The 22,209-nt window shown below is 44.1% G+C and overlaps 1 protein-coding gene across 1 annotated transcript in view; it reads left to right on the top strand.

The window, feature by feature from the left end:
- Positions 1-22,209, top strand: part of LOC146822963 (leukocyte elastase inhibitor-like) — a 70,122-nt gene that overhangs the window by 40,109 nt on the left and 7,804 nt on the right. The window contains exons 3-6 of the mRNA XM_085607132.1: positions 11,292-11,429; positions 13,415-13,532; positions 18,459-18,601; positions 22,034-22,201. Of these exons, the coding sequence (XP_085463258.1) occupies positions 11,292-11,429; positions 13,415-13,532; positions 18,459-18,601; positions 22,034-22,201 (567 nt within the window). The remainder of the gene's footprint in view (positions 1-11,291; positions 11,430-13,414; positions 13,533-18,458; positions 18,602-22,033; positions 22,202-22,209) is intronic.

Raw genomic sequence — 22,209 nt, 5'->3', positions numbered from 1 at the left:
CAGAGAACCTGGTCCCCTGACCCCCGCCGGTATGACCCCAGCACTCTCCACGCACTCAACCCCGGACGCAACAACAACTGCCAGCTCTCGACGCTGAGCAACAACCAAGGCCCAATCTCATGCCGACACTGCCCCCGCACCTTCACCCACCTCTGGACCCAGGCAGTTACCCTCAACACGCCGGATGCCACCACACACCAGCCACTGAGCTGCATCCTCCTCAACATATGCTCACAGAACAGACACTCCGTAGAAATCTGGGACCTCCTCCACACTCACGAGCCCGACGTCGCCTTCCTCACAGAGACCTGGACCAACGCCAGCTCCGCACCCGACATTGCAACCGCCATCCCTGACGAATACAAGATCCTGAGGAAAGACCACCCCAACCACCCAGCAGGAGGCCTCGCCATTGTCCACAAGAGCTCCCTCCGACTCACTACCACGAACTCGGATGACGCCTCACCCCCCATAGAACACATCCACTTCCAGATCCAGCCCAACCCCAGAACGACACTTTGCGGAACACTCACCTACAGACCTCCCGGACCCCTCACCCTCTTCACCAATATCATAGGAGACCTCATTGCACCTCACGCCCTCGTCTCTATGGACTTCATACTTCTCGGAGACCTGAACTTCCACCTGGACAATCACAGCGATCCCAAATCCTCTGCCCTCCTGGAGAACCTCACCAACATATGAATGAAGCAACTTGTCTCCAACCCCACTCACACAGCAGAAACACACTCAACCCCATCTTCGCCGGAGGATGCAGCATTCGCTTCTGCCAGACCACGGAACTGCTCTGGACAGACCATCACTGCATCCGTTTCTCCTTCATGAAACCCAACGCCCACAAGCGCATGCTCTGCCCCCACACAGAAGCTGCAACAAAGTCTCCAAAGAACACCTCACCTCCTCCCTTACCTGCACTCCTCCCCCTACTACAACGGACGCCAACACAGCGGCAAGCAACCTCCACCAATCGATCGCCAACTGTGCCAACACCATCGCCCCCCTTCAGAACACCACAAGACGACACAACAAGAAAGCCAACTGGCTCACCACAGATCTCCGTGAATCTAAGCGCTCATCCCAACGACTGGAGCAGAAGTGGAGAAACAGCAAAACCCCGGAAGCACACTCAGCCTACAAAGCAGCCATCACAGCACACCATCAAATCAGCAAAGAAAAACTTTATCCAAGACAGAATCCTCTCCAATGCCCACAACTCCAAGGAACTCTTCACCATCGTGCATGAGCTCACAAACCCCAACAGCGAAACAATCGACGTACCTCCCTCCCAAGACCTCTCCAACAAACTCAGCTCCTTCTTGCACTTCAAGATCAAGACGCTCTATGACAGCTTCGATGACCAAGACCACGACACCGCCTCAACCTCTACCCCCAACGACACCATCCAAAAGACCCTTCTCATCTGGAGCCCTCTCACCATAAAAGACACCTTAAAGAAAATGAAAAGCATTCACTCCAGAGCACCTTCTTCCCCTGCCCGCCGCACATCTTCTACAGGGCCGCCACTGCCATTGCACCCGAGCTGCAATGAACTAACAATTGCTCCATCAAGACTGCCGGTAGTTTTTAACACCGTCTCCCACCGCACACTAGCCACCAGGCTCCATGACGTCGGCATCCGAGGAATAGCCTTAGACTGGATACAATTTTTACTCTCAGGCAGAACACAGAGAATAAGACTCCTGCCCTTCCCCTCAGAACCGACAGAGATCAGATGCGGAGTACACCAAGGATCCTCCCTCAGTCCCACACTCTTCAACGTCTACATGGCTCTCCTCGCAACCATCGTCGGAAACCATGGACTTAACATCGTCCCCTAACCCGATGACACCCAGCTCATCCTCTCCCTCACCAAGGAACCCGACATCACTAGGTGCAATTTCTAAGAAGGGATGAAAGCTGTCGCGACCTGAATGAGCAACAGCTGCCTGAAGCTCAACCTAGAGAAAACAGAAGTCCTCATCCTTGGCCCCACCCCCTCCGCATCGGACAACACCTGCTGGCCCCCTGCCCTCGAAACCCACCCACCCCAGGGACCCCACACGCAACCTCAGCATCATACACAACTCTTCACTCACCATGAATCACCAGATCAACGCCGTAATTCAGCACCCTCCGCATACTTCGCAAGACGTTCAAGTGGATCTCCCCTGACTCCAGGAAAACGGTCACCCACGCACTCATCACCAGCAGACTAGACTATGGAAACACTTACTATGCCAAAATCAACAACAAATTCCTGTGCAAACTCCAGACCGTCCAGAACACCGCTGCCAGACTTATCCTCAACATCCCACGACATGACCACATCACCCAACACCTCCGTGACCTCCACTGGCTCTCTGTCAAAAGAAGAATAAACTTCAAGCTGCTCGCATATGCCTATAAAGCCCTCCACAACACCAGACCCAATACCTCAATGACCGAAATCTCCTTCCACGCCTCCAAGAGAAACCGCCGCTCAGCCGACCTCGCCTTAGCCACCGTCCCTAGTTTCTACAGGACCAAATCAGGTGGAAAATCCTTCTTCTACCTCACAGCTAAAACCTGGAACAAACTCCCCCTTCACCTCAAACAAAGCCCAAAACTGCACCAATTCAGAAAGGACCTCAAGACCTGGCTGTTCGAATGACCCCAACAGAGCTGCGCACCCCCCCTCCTTCAGCGCCTTGAGACCCTCACGGGTGAGTAGTGCGGTCTACAAAACCCTGACTGATTGATTGATAGCTAGGCCTGCCAAAGTAGAAATATTTTTTGGGGCCTTGTCACGGTAGGGACATGTTAACATACATTTTTTACATGTCCCACTTTTAGATGGCATGCACCCTAACTTTAGGGCTATAAGGTTTATATAGGGATGACTTACTAATCTTTAAAAGTTAGATATTTACCTGTCAAAAAGGGTTATGATTACAGTTTGCACTGCATTTTTTACACTACAACAGTCAGGCTACACAAGGTAGGCCTGTAACCACGTTTACAATGACACTATGTTGAATAGTACAATAGGTGCTGAAGTCCACAACTGGCATTTAACTTCCAGGCCCTGGGTACACTTTTTACACCATATCCTAGGGACGTGCAAGTAAGTGAAAAGTGCCAATCTGGAATAAGCTAATTTAACCACTGTTGAAGAGGGAGCAAAGGCACTCCTGGTTAGCAGTACTAAAGTGCACAGAGGTCTAGAGCCAGCAAAACTATAGAGTACAGCGAAAGGTGAAATGTCCAATGTGGCTATACAGAAAAGCAGGGGATTTCCTACAATTTACATTTTACATATGGGTTTTCTACAGCATGCGTTTATACCTATAATAGTTTCATGCCAATTTACAGAGCTATTTCAACAGAAGTACAGATAAGGAATTATGGATGACTTGTAGCATGCATTACTCTCCTCCCTAACTTGCAATGGTGTGTAGCCAGCCTGAAGTCTGATTAAAGGAGTTTGGATTTGCGGTTTAATTTAATCTAGTTTGGGATTTTTCTTGGATAGGAGGCTTTCCAAAAGGAGCCAGATTGATCTGGCTTGTCACGTGAAGGTGGACATTTTACCCTGATGGAAGAATTCAGAATCCTTAAAAGCGACATTGTAATTAGTCAGAAATAGTGAGTCCGTATTTTTCTTGGTAAGTCTCAGAAAGGTGTAGGAAATACAGCCTTCTAGTTTATTGTTTGAGACATTGTATTTATTTATTTATTTGTTTATCTGTTTATTTATTTATCCTAGTTCTATGCAGTGTGGATTTACTCTATGTCTGTTTCAGAGCACTGTACACATGGTGAATGAAAACATAACCTTACATTTCAGTTTACAATTGTGCTTAGTAAATAGTGCGAAGGGTTTAAATCAAGAAGTGAAGACAGGTGGATAATGTTTTAAAAAATTATATATTTTCCTTTTTATTGATTACAGTTGTGTGCACGGTCCAACAATAGAGCATTTGCATACAATGTAACAGAAACTAGGATAGCGTAGGTAGAATCAATAATAGGCACTCGACTATCAATATTACTAAACTTTATCCTCTTGCTCAAGTGGTTTGCGTCAGTGTCACAGTTCCAATGTTGCATTTGCAGCCCCGTGATAAAAACCCGGGGAAACATTTGGTAAGAAGGGGGAGGTATGGGGCCTCCTAAGGGAGTGTTCATGTAAGCCTACTTACTCACACGTTATCTTTGTGTCCGCGGTATAGAAGTCGATTAGACTGAGGGGGGAGTTTCATCTTGATCTTGTGGGTAGGTGTTAAGATATCTCTGTAGTGGTTCCCAGATGTCCCTGGGGCGAGCCTGTGTGGACATAAGGTCCCAATAATCAGACAGCTGCCCATGGCAGAACATGGCATCCTTAAGCCAGTCAACGGCCTGTGGATTCCGGCGGCAGCCCCAGCACATGGTTATCCGATGCTTAGCCAGCAGTCAATCAATCAATGATGGGTTTGTTGAGCTAGACTACTCACTCGTAAGGGTCTCAAGGTGCTGGTGGGGGGGGGAGTTTGCAGGGTCCTGTCCATCAAAGAGGAGGTCTATCGAAGAGCCATGTTTTGAGGTCCCTCGTGAAGTTGGGGACTGATGTTGTCTGTCTGAGGTGGAGCAGTAGAAGCATGTCTACTAGTTTTCTGTCTGTCTCAGTTCTCACATACCTGAGCAGTGCTATCGGGGGGAGCATTCTATCTGCTACTCCAACATCTTGTTCAGCACATCAAAAATGTTTTCCCAGTATCGTGCACTTTGTGGGCAGGACCAGGCCAGGTGCAAGAAAGTCACACCCTGGTCCCTGCATCTCAGGCATCTCGCATCCTTACTCAAGCCTGCTTTATGTAGCCATTCGGGAGTCCTGTATAATCTATGGATAAACTTGAAGTGGATTAACCTTAGCCTGTAGTCGGGGACAGCTCTCGAGCCTGCTTGCGCCAGTATGCCCACTGATCCTCCTCTATGGGGAATTCCAGCATCTCCTCCGCACCCCAGGGACGCATATTGGTGCAGTGCGCTGCATGCCTGTGTATAGTCGGGTAATGAGTTTGCGCGGCAACAGGTTATTTAAGAAGTCTTCCATGTCTTGGTGCATGGGGGGGCGCCACCGTGAAGGAGCCGCGTGGATCTGGTAATATGTCATTCTGTCTAGCAACCCTGTATCCTCCCCTGTCGGCGCTTTATCTGGCTGTATAAATGTTCCCTCAGGAAACGCATCACCCATAGTGTGGAGGTGGAGCTTCCTGAGTCTGTTGCAGGCGTCTGTGTCTTCTGAGAATGGCAATGCTGGCTGTCTCAGCAGTGGTACTGAGGAGGCATACATCACCTCCAATTGTGCCCTACGTCTCAGCTCCCGCAATGCCAATACCATGCACCCCACCGTGTCTACCCTAGAGCGTGGCTTGCGCTGTGGTCTGTAGAGGCCATTTGCAGTGGTGTCAGAACCACTTGGTCATGTTCTGGCCCTGTATGTGCCATCAATTGTACAGAAAGAGCCAGTAAAATCTGAACTGAGCTTGGGCGCAATTGTAATAGAGCTCCATGCCTGGTGCACCCAGGCCTCCCCATTCAAAGGGCAATGTCAGAGTCTCCCAAGAAATCCTAGGCTGTTTTCCAGCCCATGCAAGCGATATCAGGTTCGATCATAATCTGTGCCTGACATTTGTGTTGAGGGGGAGTGGGAGGTTGATAAACACATAGAGAAACTTGGGGAGAACAACCATTTTTGCTATTGCCAGTCGTCCCGCCAGGGACAGCGGCAGTCCTGCCCAGTGCCCCAGTCGGCTTTCGAACCAGCCCATGAGTCTCCTGTAGTTATATTGCCAAAGCTCCTCTATATTACGGTTTAACCAGATACCCAGATATTTCACTGGGCTCTCCGCCCAGCTAAGTGGGTACTCTGATTGAAACCGTTCTCTGACTGCCATCAGCGGGGTAACCAATTTCCCCCAATTGATCGTTATGCATGAGAGGCCGTTGGATCTTGTGATTTCCCCATTCAGGGGGGTCTAAATTTTCAGCCAGGCATTTGACATACAGGGTCACATCATCTTCAAACAGAGACACCAGTAATACCCTTGGGACAAACACCAGGCCACGGTGCGCGTGGTGCTGTCTCAGTCGGGCAGCTAAAGGCGCCATGGCAAAGAGAAGGGGGTGCAGCGGACATCCCTGTCTCGTGCCCCGGGACACAGAGAAAGGAGCAGGGAGATCATCCCATTAATCCGAAGTCTCGCCATCGGGAAGGAGTATAGGAGAACGAACAGTTATAGGAATTTTGGGCTAATGCCCAGGCAGGAAAGGAGTGCAAACAAGTATGGCCATTCCAAGGAATCAAATGCCTTAGTGGTATCCAAAAATATCACAACCGAGTGAAGTGAGGGGTCTGATTCTTGCATAGTCGCAAAAAAGGTCCGTAGGTCGTGAGATGTGGCTCTGCCGGAGACAAAGCCGCACAGGTCAGGAGGCAGCACAAGAGGCAACAACGGTAGTAGTCTCTCTGCAAGGAGTTTGGCGAGAATATTATTGTCAAGGTTTATCATTGATAACGCCCAATAAGGGTCACATAACAGCAAATCTTTATCTGGTTTTAAAATCGTGGTAATAAGCGCTTCCCGGAGCGAGGGGGGGAGTTCCCCCACTCCAGCGATTCCTCATACATGTTTATGAGATGTGGCGCCAGCAGCGGTGCAAATTCTTTGTAGAAGGTGGCTGTAAGTCCGTCAAGTCCTGGGGCCTTATCCCCAGGCAAGGCTCGGATCACCCTGATCACCTCTTCCCCTGAAAACGGCTCACCCAAATAACTGCAGTGGCCACCCTCAAGCTATACGAGCTGAATAGAGACAAAGAAAGTGATTAGGTCTGGGTGAGTGGCAATTTGCCTTGTCGCATAAAGGACATCATTTCTGCCTGGACAGCGTTCTGGCCAATCGCCATCTCATTGTCCGATGGCGTAGCTCGCTGATGTAGTCATAGCCCATGGTTTTTTAAGTAGGCCTGCTAGTGTCTTGCCTGCTTAGTTCCCCCTCTCCGTACCTTCTGAAAGTGCCAGAAATAATGGAAAGAACAGCTTGCTGTGACTTGGATTTTGTTCAAGGCAAAAAACCTTTATAAGAACAATTAGCTATTTTTTAAAGGTTTAAAGGTTTGGATAGTCGACTTGAATAGTGTAGAATATGAGGTTGAAATTCAATTTGTTGAATGTCTTCAGTGGATTGTGTATGACAGGACCATTATGGAGAAGAATTTATAGATAGTGACACTTGGGTCGTTGACTGCATCATTGATATGACAAGGATGACAATTTGTCTGAGGTTTTTATGTTGTGTTTGTGAGGCGATTATTTCTTCCAAAGGTCACTTTGTTTAGAACTTTGCCGATAGCTAGGTTTTTAGTTTTAATATTGTAAATGAGATTTTAATGGTCATTAATTAGTGGCAAACCTGGGATTGGACTGTCTGTAAAAGATTTTTTAAATTTTTTTACTCTAAAGTTTTTGTATTTGAGGTAATCACAAAGTTGTATCATGTTAGTTGAAGTTTCTCTATTTGTACGAATGATGCCTGACAACTTGACTAGGGAAAGAAATGTTCACAAGCTCTGAGTCGCATCTCTCCACCACTATGTCAAATAAATGCATCAACTTCCACACCACCACAAGTCGGTATCATCAACTGAAGCCATTGTGGCTGTCTCAAACCCAGGATGTTCAATGAATGCACAGTTATGTCCTAGCACAACATCCTTCACTGGATCCAGAGAACTCCTTCAATTACTTCGCTTTTTCATATGTAATAAAAGCTTGTGTGCCACTAGCACCACTCCTGATTCAAAGATTCCACACTTCTGAAAACATAACAATTATTTTCTATTACCGACAATAAAAGGAAATGTGTCCCTTGCTAGGGTTATATCATGTCCACGTTTGATGAATGTAGCTTATCAATAATTATTTTTCTCAACATGTCGCCAGCCTTTGGTATGGTTGGTGGAGCTACAAAATATCACAAATACTCCAGGAGCATCAAGCACCATCATAAAAAAAATCAGACTGGTTTATGTTTGTGTCAGCTTATTATGTTTGGATGCCTTTAGTTTAGGTTAAAGCTAATGCGTGTACATGCATGTTGAATTCAAGACAGAATGTTCACGCTCCATATTCATTGGATGACTACTACTGCATGGGAAAGATCCTCATAGCACACTCATAACTAATCTCCCACCTTTACCCGCTATGCCTGGAGGAAACTGACAATTCTGTCATCCTAACACTTCTCTGTAACTGCAAGCATTTCCCTTTGACACTTTATGTGACCCATCGTCTTGTGGCCAGGTCTGGCTGCCTTACAACCATGAGCAACTCTGGGAATGTTGAAATTCTTCAGATATAGTTATAAATTAATATCTAGATTCAGGATTTTTTCCTTTTTCCAAAGGTTCTTCAGTTGCCTGGTTGACCAAAGGCTGCAAAAGAAGTCAACCTCTGCAGTATGAACACCCAAATCATGCCTGCCACAAATTTTATAATATCCCCCACTCTGGTGATTCTGCCCAGGGCTACTGTAAGTTGCCCCTCATCTCCACAACATAATAAACATAAAATAAGGCTCAAAGTGTCCAGTATATGCATGTGTACCCATGAACTACTTAGCCCCTTTCAAAAAGTATAATGTGACTCAGATTGCTTCTTCCTTGAATCTCGGAAAAAGAAATACTACAGCCGCAGATAACTGCATAACATACCAGCGTATGCCCACATCCTCCTGGAAACAATTCTCCCCTAAACAGATTTTTCTCACTGTATGATGGGTCAAATTGGTATGTGTTTAAAGATTCCTGCCAACATCATTTCTAGGCAGGAAAGCCCACAAACACTATAGATTCTCCTATACAAACTTGTGGTCCAGCTCGATGCTGGGGCAAGGATTCCAAACATGTGATTTAGGGCCATATGTATCAAAAAAGAGTTTTGCAATTCTCAAATTGTGATTTTTAGCGAATCACAATTAGAGAATCGCAAAATGCAATGTATGTAGGATTTGCTAACATTTTTGCGAATCCTACATATTCCTTATTTGTGAATCGCAAATTGAGATTCGCAAACAAGGAATTCCTTCCCATTCATTCCTATGGGCTAGCAGGCCAATAGAAATGAATGGGAAGACATTCTCAATTTGCGATTACCAATTAGAGAATAGCAAATTGAGAATGCAATTTCAAGGTTGCAAGGGTGCCAAAAGGACACCCTGTTGCACCCCTGAAATATGCATGTGTGCACATTTTGCGCACATACATGCCCTAGGGGGATGTATGTGCGACATATGGCACTTTTAAAAAATCAAAAAAGTGCTTTTTTAAAGAAAATCGCTAATTACCACTAACTTGAAGTTGGTGGTAATTTGCAATTCCTTATGGCCAAATAGTAAATTTCTGCTGCTTCCAGAATTGCATTTAAGGAATCGCAATTTGCAATTCCTTAATTGCATTTGCAAAATAGAGAATTCCAAATGTTGAGATTCTCTATTTTGCGATGGCCTTTTGAGATGATACATCCCAAAAGGCTTTTTCCCATTCGCAAATGGGCAGATTCTGAGAATCTGCCCGTTTGAAAATGGGAAAAAGTCTTGATACATACGGCCCTTAGTCTACAATGTGCGATTTACAAATACCTAACATAGAGAGGATGTAGCCTAACGGCTAGGGCGGTCGATCTCAAATCTGGGGAACCAGGTTCGAGTCTCAGCAATGATGCTCAACATCCTGTGATTCTGAGCAAATCAAGTAATCTCCCCGTCCCTAACAAAAATGGATGTGTCCTTGTGTAAACAACTGGTGCTCACGTATAGCGCTCTGATACCCAATACCTTTGGGTCGAGTTTGCGCTATATAAAACTCCGGAGAAAAAAAATAATAAATAAGTGTCTGAGCCTTGTAAGTCTAATGATTCTAGTTCTGTCAAACAGACACACAATCCCATCATTTCCATGTACAAATTCCAATCACTAAATACTTGTTTCTTGAAGATATCATGAATTTAAAGGTAAAATAAATGCATGTCCTGCATTGCGTTTCTGGCTATGAACTATTCTAACTTGAACTGCTTTGCAGTTAGGTAAAGTTTAACCACCGAGGCTAATTTGTACTCTGACCTTGAGCCAAGGATCTGCTTCTCCCTGCTGTTAATTATAGCGTTGCTAAGACACCCAGCGTATCCTTATCATTGTAATCCGAATGATCACTTGATTTGTAGCTTTTGCCTTGACAGGAGGAACTGTTTTATGGAGCCCCATTAGAGGAACCTGAAGAATACACATTACACTGAACTTTGTACTGAAACCACTTACACAGAACTCTATAGGAGCTCTCTTAAAATGAACAGGTACTATTCAGCCACAAGAGAATAATCTGTGGAAATGTATTGAAGAAAAAAGGCTCGATATTCTGCAGAAGTAAAGATCCTCTATTGATATTCATTAAAATTGCAGACAGGACCCAACCAAACTCTTAAAGTATCTCCTTGTCTCGAATTTGGTATTTGTGTCAAGATTGTGATTTCTCTTATTGTAATTACAATAATATTTCATGCTGCAAATGTTGAACTGTTTATTCTACGCAGAGTTTTATTCATTCCATTGGTCCTCAGTAATTGGTGTGAGGATACCATGGGCCCAAACCACCAATTCCTGACAGTATCCTTCGCCAAAATATGGGAATTAAGAGTTATTTTCCCCATAATGGGGAGTAACCCACTGATCCGCAAATACTCAGAGTCAGATTCTCTGTGTTTTTCTCCGTTCTTCAGAAAATATTAGGCCCAAATCCTCATCCATTTACCACTTGCTTGGAGCAGGCGGTAAATAGATACCGAGCGTGTGTTTTGGCCCATATTATGAGAGGTGGGTGGAGGGTAGAGCAGATGAGGGTAGAGCTTGGAAGGAGCATTTGCATCTTCCCTCGTTATGCAGCAGCTGAGTGGGTGGGTTGCAGTAGCCTGCTGCAGCCCCCACAGCACCGCCCACAGGTCTATGTCCAATGATTGCACGCCTGGGATTACAGGATCCAGTATTTTCGGACCCGGTAATCCTGGGCAAGAGAATACTGGACCGGTAAGAACGGCCCACAGTGCTCCCCATCCTAACCCACTGGATACCACTCCGGGCCCCTCGTAATGAGAGATGTGTCTGCGGCTCTCATGTCTGTTTGTGCAATAGTAGCATACTGTGAAATGCGCCTCAAAAAGCAAATTCCGCTCTATAATCCTATATCTATGTTTGATTCAGACTCTTCACTTTGATGGCGTTGAAGATCTTCATCCAGGCTTTCAGGCTCTATCTACAGATATTAACAAGGCAGGAGCCTCCTACAATTTGAATCTGGCCAATCGCCTCTTTGGAGAAAAGACCTACACCTTCCTTCCAGTAAGTTTTCATGACAGCTGAGTTATGCCTTGCACAGAAATCATGTCTTATCAGGTCTTAGGTGTTGTGGGAGGCCAGCTTCCGAATTACAATCCACTGTAATTTAATGCCTGAACCGTTCTCTTTGAATATATTGTCTCTAGTTTGACCAACTTTGAAGTAAATCACATATTTGAGAAACATAACTAAATCCAGATTGGTCACTTAATTTTGCAGAATTATGTCTGTGGAAATAATTCTCCAGCGCAAGCAGTAAGGATATATGCCCTTTGTAACTATTTTATTTAGTAAAAAATAGAAAATATTTTCAATAAAAAATAAGGCAATGTTGTCAATATTCCTGCTGATTTTCAATCAAAGTACTAATGCCGAGCTTGAATCCCACTTCTGAGTTTCAGAACTGCTCTTTTGCAGGCATTGTCAAAGGTTTATGGCTGAAAAGAAGCCAATCCTAAAAATGCCTAGAACATCTTTGTGGGGCTGATAGCATTTCTCAGGTGCCACTGGGCGAAGCTAAACGAATTATCTTTGCTCATTGCCATCTCTTTAATGCTGCAGGCATTTGATTCTTGCTCCAGTGCACTTGATGGGGACTACTACAGAAGATGTCTGGTGTAACATTGATATAATAAAGCATCCCCTCATTTGGATCAGGGCACTCTTTCATGGATTTTCTTACTCAGGGCTATGCCTATTTCTGAAATGTTGGGGATTTTGCACCAAAAAAAAAAATTGAGAATTGAGGCATCTGAACGGCACCAAGTATGGTAAATCATGTAGGCGTCTGGTTCAGTCACTGCTGTGAATCTGGATATAACAGACGTTTCTGCCATTTTTAGTTTTAAACAGATGAAAAGAAAGGGGATAGCAGATCCATTCTTTCTTCCTACTTGGCAGGCTGCACCACATTGAAATCTTGATAATAGAGTTGTAGGAATGGAAGACCCTCGGGTACAGATTCTGGTAGTAGGCAAGAGGTGCCGGAACAGGGAAATTTGCAGCAGTCTGGGGCAATCTAAGACATTTAATCTACTGGCTCGCTAATGCCAGGCAACAAGTCATTTTAAGACTAGAAACACTTTTACTTGCAGCGTGGGAAATCCTAAAAAGTGAAAGTGTGAGACTGGTGAGCGCACAATGAAGAGGCGACAGACAAGGTGTAGCGGTACTCTTTGTTTACAAAAGCCCTCAATAATCTCATTAGTCTTGAAGCTTTCCCATTTGCTATGGGTTCTCATGCCGCAGGACAGCTGATCCTTTGCTGTGTTGGACTATGAATTTCCTAAACCGCAAACAAATCTTGAGGGATCGTCAGAAGCATAGTTGTCACTGGTGGATCTTAGAGTAAGGTAAGACTTAAGAATAGATAGCCCTCTTGCATGCCCCATGTTCTCATCATTATATTGCCAGCCATTTCTCCTTGAGAATATACAACTAGGGTCATTTGTAGAGATTGGTGGAACGTCAAAATGAGGCGATGGGTTTGACAAAGTACCCTATCGCCAAACTCTGAATAAGGTCCCTTGTCTCCAGTGTATCAAAACTGAGCTACATCTGAAGAGGGGAATTTTATCAAGTGCAACAGTATTCAAAGTCCCCATCATTCATTAACCAGCTGTTCACTACTTAGGAACACATACACGTATAGTCACTTTTCTCCAAGGATGTCTGATCCCCAAAAGCATCCTACATGTGCACACAATTTGGGATTTTGTTGGTAAATCAAGCCTTTATGAAAGGAAAAGATAGAATGTATGTTTTTTGGATATCGCATGCTTTACCAGGAGTGTAAAAGTGACCAACAGTTAGTTCCCGAATTTGGAGCTGTATGTAGCCTAATAAAAAGAATAAGATTAGAAAAAGCTATGGCTTGATACATTTAGTTCCTGACTACTCTGTTTCTGACACACCCACTGACTGTGAACTGTTCTTCTATGTTCTTCCTGTGGATAGGAATAACTCATGTTTCTGTTGTCTTTCTACAGGAATATTTGGCTTCCTCTCAGAAATTATATGGCGCGGAGTTATCGACTGCTGACTTTATTGGTGCCTCCGATGTAGAACGCCAGGGCATTAACAAATGGGTGGAGGAGCAGACTAATGGTAACGTACCATGGAGATGAAGGAAAAGGCTGCCTTTATCTCCTGTACAAAGTAACATTTATTGTGTAGATTTTCAACCAGACCGATATTAAATAACCGTGCAGAAACAAAACAGGAACTACAAAGGTGAAAAAGTGTAGTAAGGTAGTCTAGGGAGAAAGGTAAGTGAAGTCTAGGAAAAGTAGAATACATGATTTTGTCTTACATTTTTCTTGGTTTAATCTGGCATTTATGTTTTAGAATATAAAGGGAATGCATCATGGCTTACCTTTTCATGAAGATTCATGTTGGAGAATCTTTATTGTATGCTAGTCATTAATTTGTGCATTGTGGTGATGATTGACTAAGTCATCTGCAGAAGGCTATGACATCCCTAAATACATCAATTTCAGGCCCCTACACAAAGTACACTGCAAGAAATCTTGTCTGTGGGGTTCCAGATACAAGCAATTAAGAGTCAGGTGTACTAAGTATCGGATAGCAAGGCAATCAATGTTTTTGCACAGCGCCACAATGTGAACCTATTCGTTGTTTTGCACTGCAACGTATTTACCTACATGTAAGAGGCATGTTCCAAATTTGGAAGGCCTCATTTATGATTTCTCTCATAATTCCGAAAGGGAGACAAAAAGCAGGTACTATCCCTATCAGAATGATGAGATCTTAAGAAACACCACAGATCCATTTTGTTTCACCCTGAAATGTCAGCAGCCCATATCTCCAGGTGAACTCTAGGGGGTAATGAGGAATTACAGTGGAAATAGGACCTGGAGTTATTGACTCCTCCATTAATTCCTAATTTCCATGGGGTCACTCCGAGTCCCACGTGTAATCTGCAGTGACTCTTTACAGGTGCCCATTGTATTGATTACTCCTGCAGGGCAGAGTTACCTGGGCACTCAGAATGAGGCCCTCAATAATCAAGTGTCACAAAAAGTTAGTCATCTCATGGCCCAGACATGGGGATGGTACTCACATTAACAGGTGTAACTTTTTCAATTAACTTAATCTCAAGTAACGTGTTGGTGAAAACCTCGCTTACAATACCATAAAGACTGCCAAAGATCTCCGGACATAAGGACCCTGTGCAGAAAACAAACTGACTAGGTGAGATGATGAAATCAAGATTAGGGCAACTCAGTGCTAATTTTAAATGAACTTACAGCCGTACATGCCAAAATCTGCTGGGAATACAAACCATTTACCTTACTTAAACTATATTTATCCAAGAGGTGCGTTTTATGCACCAATCAAACTGCATTTGTCAGAGGAAACACAACACAATAACCAACATAAAAACAAACTCCCTAATAACACTGACTTACTGAAATTACTAGTAACACCTGAATCCCTTAACAATTGTAATTGGCCACAAATACAAAATTGCGAGATACACATTTGGTGGAAGACAAGAAAGCTACTGAGCTAAAACCTGCTGCCCTGATACTTCTCAAAGACGGTGGGTCTATAACAGGAAGCAAGTGTTACATACATTTTGTGCTTAACACATTTTTGTCTATATATTTTCTTGCAGCAGTTACGAAGTTGAGCAAATGCAACTTTTCATCAAATTGTGTACTCCACTTGTGCTCAAGCAAATATCTTTTCACTTTGAAGGAGAATGTGTGTGCAGACAGGGCCATAGTTGTAGAGTGTCAGAGTCCATGCTTTTCAAAGTGGCAGTAGGTCAATCTCCATGGCTAGCCTAAGAATCATGTCTCGGACTTTATAATAGAGCAATCTCACTGGGAAGGGGATACTGACCAAGAGCACTTCTAACAACAAAGGATCAAAGACCACACTTCTTTGCATAGAAAGGCGTGTTCTATGTAATAAACCAGACTTTAGCTATTTCACAAATTATTTTATTTTACAGGTCACAGTAGATTCAGAAATTCACCTTATGCACCCACTGTTCTAACATCGGTGTCCCTTATTCGCCTATTTTGGGAGGGACTTCCTCAGCATGTTTTCTGATCTCTATACATCAGGTGTTATTTGCTTCGAACAATCTTTAAGTTTCGATATTCTTGGTTCAATCCCAGCGAGTCTGTTGCCGTATCTGTGCAGCCGAGCATGTATATGGCCAACCGTTTAGGTACAGATTTCAAACTTGGTTCTTATATTACTATAGTCAGTCTTCAACTCTGTGAGCATTAATTTCATCTAAAACAAAAATTTATAGCAGCAAAGCGTTGTGTGTTTTTATGTCTTTCAGTGGAGGGGCGTCCATGATTTTTGATTTACTGTTGCCAGAATCCAGTCTGGATATGACCTTTTCCTTTTCCTGATAATGAAATCCAAATGAAATTGTGGCTGTTAGTAAATACAGTGCTCCTACTGAAATGAATCAAATCCCAGCTAAAGATGTGTACACTGCTGCAGCTGATTGAGCCTCCTGCCCACCAAACAATTCAATATCCAAATCCTGATAATTATTTGTCACAACGCAAACTCTAGTAAAATCGTTTTATGAAGTACAATAATTTCAGCAAATCACAGGCGGGGAGGTTTTAGGATATCCAGTTGATGTGTCGAGCATTGTATTCTGAAGGCGGTAGCAAAGTTATAGCAAGACTAACTGGAAACCAGGAGACAGAAACAGGCAGTATGTAGGACCATGAATGGCCTTACAGCCTCAAAACTGTCAATCCGTAGCAAGACAACTGACATCTCTGAAAGTATCGGTAAGTCATTTAACACCCTCATCAACCTCCTACTGAGGTCAGAGATGACACATTTGTGAATGCATTGTATTGTGTCCTCAGTGCTATACACATTGAGGATTTATCCCAACATTCTATGTGCAGAAATGAAGCACAATGTCTGAGTGGCAGGGCCTGTGACCCCTCTAGAGGTATCATTAAGGGGCAAGTGGAGTAATACCCCTGAGGAATATCTGTCTGCCAAACTAGTAGCGGTCCAGTGTTTCTGAACCTAAAATGGTCCGGAAACACCAAACCCTACTTTACCAGGTGTGGATCCACAACTAGAGAGTGGCAAGGGCTGTTCCCTCAGCCTCACCCACCCACCCTTGCCAGCACAATGGCATCACATATGCCCTCCTGTCCCTTGACATCTATCTATCCCCACCACAACCCTCCCATCTCCCCAACCCACAGCAATATCCTAAAACCATTTACCACTTGTTTGGTAAATAGAATTGGAAAAGGACCTGGAATTTGGTCTGACATACGAAAATTGACCTGGTAATACAGGGTCAGTATGTTATTTCCTAATCCAGGCTCAATACCTTGTAATATCCGGTATTTGGAGATAGATGTATGGCAAAGAAAGGAATTGTAATTAGTGACCACTATTCTCATAATATGCACTCACAGTATCTTTGGAGCTGAAATCTGGTGATGAAAGTAGTGTTTTCAAAGGAGACATCCATATCTTTTTCAGTGACATGCTCTGAAGTGACTGCACGCAGCTTTAATATGGTTCATACACAGTAATTAACATTGATAGAAATGCATGCAAAGTGTTGCTGTCCTAGCCTTGTTTTATTGCTTGCACAATGGGGGACCCAGGGGGAGCTTGGCGTGCGCCGGTCTCTCCCTGGGTGTTTTTGCGCAGTAGAGCAGGCCACATATCTGGATAGGTCTTATGGGAAGGTTTTATAAAGAGTCTTTTTGGGCGGGAAGGCACTCGCGGCAGCTGTGCCTAGGGCTGTTGGTGAATTTTAGCTGACCCACCCCCTTTTTTGGGTTTGGGATTTTTTGCTAAATTATTTATATATAGCAAGCCTTCAGGAGTTAATGGGATGCATTTAGCATTCCACCACTATGAGACAGGTATAGTTTTTTTCATTTATATATTTAGGTGTTTTTTGGGGGTTCGACAGTCTGGAGCGGGCTTATCCATCCCTCGGGGGGGGGGTGGGGGGAAGGACAGGACACAGGGGTGGGGAAGAGAAATGATGGTTCTTTCAACAACATGAGTGCAGTCAGAATTAGGATGCTCGCTGACCATGAGGTTTGTTCTTGAAGCTATGTTGAGATAATTTGGGGATTGAGCTATTTTAATACATTAGTGATTTTTGAGTTGTTCTCAATGCTGTTTACTTAAAGTTTAAGAATTACTCCTGTCTTAATAAAGTGGCCTTTTTTGCTAAAACAAGAAGTAGTTGGCTGTAAATTATTGTGCGATCATGTGTATTGCTGCTGCTTTGCTACCAAATTTTGCTCAGGAGTACATGTAGAAAGAATCCAGTTTAAGTGTGTCTCTTAGTAGCAATGTGTTGTTTCAGTGACCTTGAGGGAGGCCATCTCCTTCATCATTCATGTGCAATGAATAAGGCATAATGTGTCAGTGATTTCAATGCATGCCAGAATGTGTGTGATTTACTGTGTCATGGGGGAGTGTTAGGCATTGGCTAGAGATGAAGTTCTACAAGGGTATATTGCCTTCTTTGGACGATATGCAGCAGATCCTCGGTATCATCCTATCATGAATGCAATCTGGGAACCTAATAGTTCTTTGAGTGATACATAGATCCCCATCAGTTAACATTTGAATATTCAGGGTATGCTGTGTGTTGCGGTAACCGAAGATCTGCTGCCTGGTCTTTGGGGGACCAAGTGAGAGACCAATGGGTCGAGAACATTGGAATAGTCCCAAATGGGTCCTTCACCATATTGAGTCTCTGCAAGTCACTACAAAATATGATGTTTTTGTGAAGAAGCTGGAGCAATGAATTGATGACATGGGTGTGGACTTGTGAAAATGTGCGTTGTAGCAACGAATGGTCCAAAAAAAACACTAAGTTGCATATTCCCCCTCATTCCCCTTCCACTTTTCCAAAACCATCTTGAAAGGGTTGGCTTCCTTGTTGCGCTAACCCATTTTTTGACTTGTCTTTAAGTATGTTAAATCTGACATACACACATATTTCCTTTTAATTTCAACTCCTGGCTTTAGGTAAAATTCTGGATCTACTGCCTGAAGGTACCATTGATAGTTCCACAATCCTGGTGCTGGTAAATGCCATATATTTCAAAGGAAACTGGGCAGAGAAATTTAATGCAGAGAGCACTGTGGACATGCCATTCAGGCTGAATAAGGTAATTCTTGTTCCTAAACGGAGAACTGCAATCAATTTGAAATCTTACATAATGAAAGATGAATTAAGGTATTGATTATTTAATAAACATAGAATAAAAATTTAACTGGTTTAAGTAAGGGGGAAATGTTTGCATTGTATTTATATTGGTCTCCAATCTGTGCTTTAGCATTTGGGGAATTACTGCTGCCATTCATGTTGCTTACCCTTCCAGTCCCCTTTTTAGGTCAAAGCCTACTGGTTTGCTAAAGACATCTTGGGGACATTAAGAAAGCTTCCCTGGGAATGCATTCCGCTCGTTGCTTACCATTGGCTATGTGGCTTGTAACTCAGATTCCTTGGCTTTCTATTTGCTGGCTTTATTTGTTTTAGGCTGTTCAGGTTCAGTTTGTCCTTCCCAAGGAGCAAAGCCTTTTCACATTCTTCCACTAGTGCTCCTTTCTCGAAACAGGCCTGTACATCTTGTGCATATCTTGTCACATTTGCTGTGCATTCAAAGACAGCGGTCAAATGTCAAGCTCTGCCTTCCAGGGAGCTTTGTGTTTACATTTCTTTCTCTGACTTCAAAGTGAGTGGATGCATGTGATACTAAAAAAAAAAAGATTAAGCAAGCTATTGCCCAGAGTCACATGGTGCTGGGCTTACCTGCCACCGGAGCCGGGGATCGAACCGTGAACCCTGTGGTCCGGAGTCAGGCACCCTGGCCGCTGCACCACACCTCTTCCATTGGGGGTAGAGGAAGGGTTTTTTCTGGCACAACAACAAAATTTAGACTCTGCAAATATTTCAGAATGTATCAGTATTAGTAAAGCACAAATTAAACACATTTTTGTTAATTCTGAAGTGTGTTGGAAGCAAACACTTTAATATGATCAGAACAATACAATTCTCTGGGTTATGCCATTTCCACACTTTATCGTTTTTGCGCTGTATAGTTTTATTCGTAAAACTGTATGTCTGTACATATGTAATCTTCATTTCAATAGAAAATATGTTGTCTGTAATAGCAATGTGCTACCACACCATGCATACTCCACTCTACGTCACTCCAATCTACTCTGTACCACTTCATGCAACTACACTCTACTCTGCACCACTCCACTTTACACCATGCCACTGCACTCTGCGCCACTGCACTCCAATCAACTCTGTACCACTCCACTCTATGCCACTTACACCACTGCACTGTACACTCTGCACCAATCTACTGTATGCTAATGCACTCTACGTCACTCTACTCTACACCACTCAAGTCTAGGCCACTCCACTGTACTCTGCACAACTCCACTGTAAGCCTCACTCTATGCCACTCTGTAACATTTCACTCTACACCCCTGCACTTTATGCCAATCTATGGTACACCATGCTAATCTACTCAGCACTAATGCACTTTATGCCACTGCACTCTACACGACTTTACGTCATTACTCTATGCCACTCTAAGCTACTGCACTCTATCCTGCACTACTCCACTCTACACCACTTCAGTCTACCCTGCAACACTCCACTCTACATCACTTCACTCTACTCTGGAGCAATCTACTCTACCCCACTGCATCCTACACCTCTCCACTCTATGCCACTGCACTCTATGCCACTGCACTGTACAACACTATACTCTAAACCATTGCACTCTATGCCAATGCACTCTACTCTGCATCACTGTAGTCTATGCCACTAATCTCTACGTCACTCTACACCTCTGCACTCAACACAACTCTATTCTGTACTACTGCACTCAATGCTACTGCACTCTATGCCATTGAACTCTGCAGCACTGCACTCCATGCCACTATACTCTACTCTGTATCACTCTACACTACTGCACTCTACACTACTCACCTCTGCACCACTCTATGCCACAGCACTCTACCCCACTCTACTTTACTTTGCACCACTGAACTCTACTATACACCATTCTAATCTGCGCAACTGCATTCTATAGCATTGCATTGTATGCCACTGAATTCTATGCAGCTGTACTCTACATCACTCCACTGTGCACCACTATACTCTGCAACTCTCTATGCCACTGCACTCTGTATGCCACTGCACTCTACGCTACTGAACTCTACCCCACTCTACACTGCACTACTGCATTCTCTGCCAGTGCACTGTACGCCACCCTACTCTGCATCATTCCACTCTATGCCACTGCACTCAACAGCAGTCAACTCTTCACCACGTTACGCCACTGCACGCTATGGCACTCTACTCTGCATCACTGAACTCTATGCCACTCTACTCTATTCCATATCACTCTGCATTACTACACTCTATGTGACTGAACTCTACTGTGCAACACTCTGCACAACTGCATTGTACACTGCTGCATTGTACGCCCCTGGATTTTATGTGGCTGCACTCTACACCACTATACTTTGCAACAGTTTACACCAATGCACACAACACCAGTCCACTTTACCCTATTGCCACTCCAGTGTACGCCACTGTACGCGACTCCACTCCATGCTACTCCAATACACGACACTCTATGCCACTCCACTCTACTCAACTCTTCGCCATTCCACTCTGTTACACGCCACACCATTCTCCTCTATGCCACTTACTTTTAGCCAGGCTGAACCTCATCCATGCTGGTATACAACATGGCTAAAATCAGTTGGCAAAGGCTCTTGCATAGGCGAGAACTATTGGCTTTGCCAATGCTTGTTTTATGGTGTCCTCATGACCTGCCCCATGGGTATTCCACATCGCCAAACTGCCCTGCTAACATAATGGTGGTCACTGTGACAACATCATATTTAGCAGGCCTGTCGTACACAGCTGCCACCTCACACAACAGCTTGGGTCCTTGGTGGGAGCCCATAACACTTCTCCATCAGCTGTCGTACCTCTAGCAAGGTACCTCTCCTTATGTGTGCACTGCCCCTGGCTTCAGGAGACAGAAACCGATGCACCTTGTAGAGCCACCAAGTGCCTCCAGCTCAAACACAGGGGGTTACCGCTTAACTCTTTTGCTTCTGCAGATTGACCCGATCCTCCATCTGGTACATGATCGTCAAATAGGCCTATGGCTTGATGTCAACCGTTCAAGAGTCGTTCATCAGATTCCAAGATATTTTTCCATGGGGAAAATCACCAAATTAACCCCGCAACTTATTCTGTTCCTAATACTGATCATTCTGTGTGTGAATATTCAGGAAGGATGGTAGAATTCTCCAATACTGGTTGCATTGGATGGAGCTCCAGATCCCCATGTCAAATGAGATTGCTGCCTGGCCAGTCCACCCCATTTGGCAATTTTTAAGAATGCTTTATTTGAGTTTGGGTACCTAAAAGTTTGCCCAGGATTCATAAATAATTTTTCCCCACAAAATGCTTCATTTTGTATGTTTTTTCCTTGTGATGCATTTGGATTTATGTTTTCGCAATAAATAAAGTTGCAATTATTATCTGTAATTTCTATCAGAATAAACAAAAGACAGTGAAGATGATGTATCAAAAGAAGAAGTTTCCTTTCCGCTACATTATGGAGGCCAACTGCCGTGCTCTGGAGCTTCCCTATGTTGGTGATGAACTCAGCATGATCCTCTTGTTACCTGATGACATCACTGATGATGCAACTGGCCTTAAACAGGTGAAGCC

Source organism: Triturus cristatus, chromosome 5_2 (assembly GCF_964204655.1).
Source record: "Triturus cristatus chromosome 5_2, aTriCri1.1, whole genome shotgun sequence".
NCBI classification, from domain to species: domain Eukaryota; kingdom Metazoa; phylum Chordata; class Amphibia; order Caudata; family Salamandridae; genus Triturus; species Triturus cristatus.
This window is presented reverse-complemented; position numbering and strand designations above follow the sequence as displayed.